Raw genomic sequence first — 5090 nt, 5'->3', positions numbered from 1 at the left:
GGGTCCCCAAAGGGACAAAATTAACTTGCAAACAATCTCACTTTGAGCCTTGTGGCATTTCGTAAGAGCTACAAACACCTTTTGGTTTGCACACCAAAAGAAAGGTTTAAAAAAATGGTGGGGTCGTCCTGAATTGGGAGTGGGGGTGGGGTGGCAGAGATCTCTCTCCGACTAGCAATATTTCTTTGTTTTGTAAATATATATATATTTATGTAAATTTACTCTAAGTTTGCAGATGGCACAGGTTCAATCGAGTGTTACTCAGCTGAGACAGGATCAGATGAGGACGGCGTACATGTGCACCCCTCTGGAGGGGGGGGCAAAAATGTGTGTTGGCATTTGAGCCAATTCATCCCCCACCAGTAAAAGAGGGGTTTACTGGACTCTCTCAGAGCACTTTCAGGGGGTTGAGAGAGAGGGGGAAATGCTGAAGCGTTTGCACTTCAGCTGTTGATTCAAGACTTGCCCCGATGACCTTTCAGCCCCTCGCACATGCATGCCGAAATCAACACGCGCACACAAAGTGTTTAAGCTTTGGGGCCAGCCCTCAGCTGTGAAGAACCCCACGGAAGAGCAAAACGGCCATCCCTTCCCAGATCTCCTGTCTGCTCGCTGCAGTGAACATTCCGTCACCTCCCATGAAAGCTGGAGGCAGAACCTTCAGGGCTTCCCTCCGAGGGCGTCCAGTTCCATCCCTTGCCAAGATTTCTCAGCGATTTCGGCCCATCTTTGTCTGGCCTTTTTCGCCACCCTCCAAAATCCCCACCCAAAAGGGGGGCGGGGAACCAATAAAACACAAAGAGGGACGGCTTTTCAGAGCCTCCGTTCCCCTCCCACGTGGTTTCTCCCCTCTTCCTTCCACGTTGCTGGAAGAGAGGATTGTGGGGATTTTTCTCACAACTGTTAGCATCCAAAGTCTTCCCCTTGGCTTTCCCCCTCAGGTCAAGATAGGGAGAGCTAAAGGACGTAGTGTTTTCTGGAGCACGTCAAGTTACTATGGACCAAATCCCACATTAGCAGCAGGTCCGGCGGAAGGAGTTTATGGACCACCAGCATGCTTTGGTAGAAGCAGGGCTCCTTGTTCATCTTGCTGTTCTTGTTCTTCACAATGCCAAAGGTTTTGAAGCCAGCATGTGCCACGGGCTTCACCTTAAGGACCTCCAAACACATGCCCAAGAACACGTCGTCGATGGGATACAGCTCCAGGGTTTCAGAGGCTCGGTGGAGCTTCTTGGCCAACGGTCCGTCCATGACAAATCCGCCGCCCCCCGCATAGGGCGGGTAGTTGTTCTTGTTGTACAAGGCGTTGGGGATGTAGTACTTGTTCTCCTTCTTGCGGATGGGCCTGGCCTTGAAGAGGACATCGCCCACAAACAGGTCGCCCTCCTTCTGGTCCGCCAAGAACTCCACAATGTTACCGGGGCTCACAAAGACGTCGTCGTCACCTTTGAAGACGTACCGGATGTTGTCGCAGTAGATGTCGAACCACTTGAGGAAATGCACCTCCTTGAGGGTGAGGTTGAAAAAGCTGTCCAAGAAGTCCCACTGCAAGATGTCCCCGTAGATGTGGTTCTCGTATTCCAGAAGCTTCTGGTAATTCGCCCTCTCGTCTTCCTTGGAGGCGACACCCAAGAGGAACAAGGTCCGAATCTTCTTGCCGTCCAACTCTTTCTCTTGGCCCCAGGTCCTGCGGATGGCCTCCCGGCGGTCGTGCTGAGTGATGATGGACTTCACCACAATCAGCAGGTAGATGTCGCTGCTGCACTTCTCCGGGTGGTTGATGAGCATGGGGAAATACCTGCAGTGCCGGTACAGCAGAAACTGACGGAAGTTGGGCTCCAGGCCTTTGAACCAGTCGTCCTTGCTGAAGTTGAGGTTGGCTGTGCAGTTGATGGTGGTAACGTCCCATGAGCTCACCTGCTTCTCCGTCACTTCCGCAGCCTTGGTCGCCGGGTTCGCCTTCTTCCAGAAGTTGCTGGCGACGGAGATCACGCTGTCCCGCTTCTGAGCTTTCATGGGCTCCTGGGGAAGGAGATCTTTCTGCTGCTGGCCCTGGAAGAACTGAGTGGGCGTCATGCCTCTCTGTAGGACAGTCACTGCAACCACCAGGGCAAAGGACAGGAGGACACTTTTGTAGACGGTTTTCTTCCTATGAGGAAAGGAAAACAAAGAATCAAGGCTGAGCAAAACCTAAGTTTTCCAGGCAACGCAGGCAGGATGGTGCAGTGGAATAATGGGCTGAAGTTACAGGAAGCCAGATTCTGGCTGGACATCAGGAAAAAACTTCATGACTGTTAGAGCAGTACGACAATGGGACCGGTTACCTAGGGAGGTGGTGGGCTCTCCCACACCAGAGGCCTTCAAGAGGCAGCTGGACAACCATCTGTCAGGGATGCTTTAGGGTGGATTCCTGCATTGAGCAGGGGGTTGGACTCGATGGCCTTGTAGGCCCCTTCCAACTCTACTATTCTATGATTCTATGAACCACACATTTAGGCTGGATTTAGTTGTCAGACATTATTGGTGGTTCTCAGTCCTCAAAAACTCAAAAAGGAGCAACAGCGGGGCGGGGCGGGGGGTAGTTCCATCCATGCTTCTGACTTCCTATTGCATGGTGAAAGGCAAGACACAGCCACCCACCACGACATTCCCCCGAACAACAAAGAGTCTTGTGGCACCTTGAAGGCTAACGGATGCATCCTGACAAACCAGGGGAAGGCGACCTGGCACTCTCGCGATGTTTTTACTTGCGATTCCCACCTGGCCTAGCCAGCATGACCAAAGGTCAGGGATTATGGGTGTTGTAGTCTCAAACACATGAAGTCTTTAATATTGTGAAAGTGCCGTCCCAAACATCTTTAATATCGTGAAGCGCTGAGAGATTTCATGATATTCAGCAGTAGAGAAATGCCACAAATAAATAAATAAATTAGTCCAAAATACCAGGGTCAGGATACAGCACTATGAAAGCAGTATGTAAGAGGCAGGAGCAACGCCAAGCAGGACGTGGCACTATGAAAGCGGAATGTATGTTTTTCCCCTCCTCAGGAAAGCGTGGTATGTTATTCCCCCTCACCACGCTAACGGTGGCCTTAAGGGGAAAGCGTGTTATTACTGGACTTTGAAAGAAAATTACAGAAAATCCCCCAGACACCCAGGACAGGACAAAACCCCGGGGGGAAATCTGGACAGTTGGACACCCTAGCTCTGGCGGGGACATTCCAGAACGAGGCGCGACAGAAGCCAAACCCACCAGCATATTTTAGTTTAATCCTCTTACTGCCAGTAACAAAGGGTTGGGAGGGGCATTTTAACTATTTACAATGGGAGGGGGGGACTGAGAAAAGGCCAGGAAACCACCCGGATTAGTGGTGATGGGATGGACATCTGAGGACAATAGAAACCCTTCGGCTATAGAAATGCAATTAAATAAATAAATAAATAAATAAATAAATAAATAAATAGGCATGCCAGATTTGGCCCACAGGGCCTAGGTTCAATACCTCAGGCGTAAAGAACGCAGAAAGGGAAACTGGTTCTCAAAAAATGCCAACCATTCACATGCATTTATTGCAGCCCAGCGTATTTCGGAAGGGAAAGTTCAGTCTGTGAGAACAAGTGCAAACTTTCAACTTCTGCAAACAAATTTTTTATTTATTTATTTCTATAGCACCATCAATGTACAGGGTGCTGTACATAGTAAATTGAAGCAGCTTTCAGAAAAAGCGCCTGTCTTTCTTACATCATGGTTGAGGGGTGGGGGCAGCCTGATTTCACACACACACACACACACACACACACACACACACACACCAGCAGTGGGGTGAAGGTGGGGAACCTATTTCTGAGGGTTGCCTGCTACAACTTGTTTGCAGAATCTGAAAGTGTGTCCCTGAAGCAGGCGCTTAACACTCCCAAAGGAGATTTTCCCCCCCAGCCAAACTGCAGCACGCTCTTTGACCACCAGCACCCACGGCCTCAAACGCCTGGGCGAAACTTTTTAAAAACGCCTCTACCTGGAGCATGTTCAGAGGAGGGCAACCAGGATGATCAGGGGTCTGGAAGCAAAGCCCTATGAAGAGAGACTGAAAGAACTGGGCCTGTTTAGCCTGGAGAAGAGAAGATGGAGGGGAGACATGAGAGCACTCTTCAAATACTTAAAAGGAGGGCCAGGATCTCTTCTCGATCCTCCCAGAGTGCAGGACACGGAAGAACGGGCTCAAGTTAAAGGAAGCCAGATTCCAGCTGGACATCAGGAAAAACTTCCTGACTGTTAGAGCAGTACGACAATGGAAACAGTTGCCTGGTGAGGTTGTGGGCTCTCCCACACTAGAGTCCTTCAAGAGGCAGCTGGACAACCATCTGTCAGGGATGTTTTAGGGTGGATTCCTGCATTGAGCAGGGGGTTGGACTCGATGGCCTTGTAGGCCCCTTCCAATTCTGCTATTCTATGTTTCTATGATTCCACCCATCCAAGATGTCCGTCGGTGGCAGTCTGCATCAGACGTCACCGGCCGAAATTTATTCCATTCATAAAGCTGAAGTTCTACCCAGGCGGTGTCTAATTTCTGCCGGCTACCCACCCCCACCCGGCACTCCGTTTCCAAATCCCTCACATGCCAGTCACCTGGGTTGGCTCCATCGTTTTTGCAAGCAGCAAAAAGGTGTGTGTGTGGGGGGGGGAAGACAGCAGTCAGGGTTCTGTTTGCGGAGTGAGGCCTTCCCTGAATAGAAGGGTGGTCTGTTTCCCAGCCAACAGTCCCTGTTCTCCCCCCCACCCGAATGTAAGAACGGGGCCTGGGAGGTGGGCTCATCATCAGAGACTCTTTGATGCTTGTAGCGTTGAATAAGAGCACAGTGTGGAAACGGTGCTCTTATTCAACTTTCACAGTGTGGAAAGTTTTTTTGGGGGGGGCAGGACACCTCCCCTTGCGTGGTCCAGACAGGAACTGCTTTTTTTCACTCTGCAACTGCCATACATTCTCTGCTCCCAATGGAATGATTCTTCTCCCCAGTTAAATGTGTTAGTCTTTTAAGGTACCACAAGACGCTTTACTGTTTAAGCTTCTCTAGGTGACCCACCCCCTCTC

At 50.4% G+C, this 5090-nt stretch overlaps 1 protein-coding gene across 1 annotated transcript; it reads right to left on the bottom strand.

The window, feature by feature from the left end:
* Positions 1-957: 957 nt before the first annotated feature.
* Positions 958-2648, bottom strand: B3GNT7 (UDP-GlcNAc:betaGal beta-1,3-N-acetylglucosaminyltransferase 7). The gene is made up of 2 exons (XM_063131410.1): positions 2641-2648; positions 958-2149 (listed from the first exon to the last, which is right to left on the bottom strand). Exons 1-2 carry the CDS (start codon positions 2646-2648, stop codon positions 958-960), a joined length of 1200 nt encoding a protein of 399 aa, XP_062987480.1.
* Positions 2649-5090: the final 2442 nt, after the last annotated feature.

The sequence above is a fragment of the Elgaria multicarinata genome, chromosome 8 (assembly GCF_023053635.1).
Source record: "Elgaria multicarinata webbii isolate HBS135686 ecotype San Diego chromosome 8, rElgMul1.1.pri, whole genome shotgun sequence".
In the NCBI taxonomy this organism is placed as follows: Eukaryota; Metazoa; Chordata; class Lepidosauria; order Squamata; family Anguidae; genus Elgaria; species Elgaria multicarinata.
This window is presented reverse-complemented; position numbering and strand designations above follow the sequence as displayed.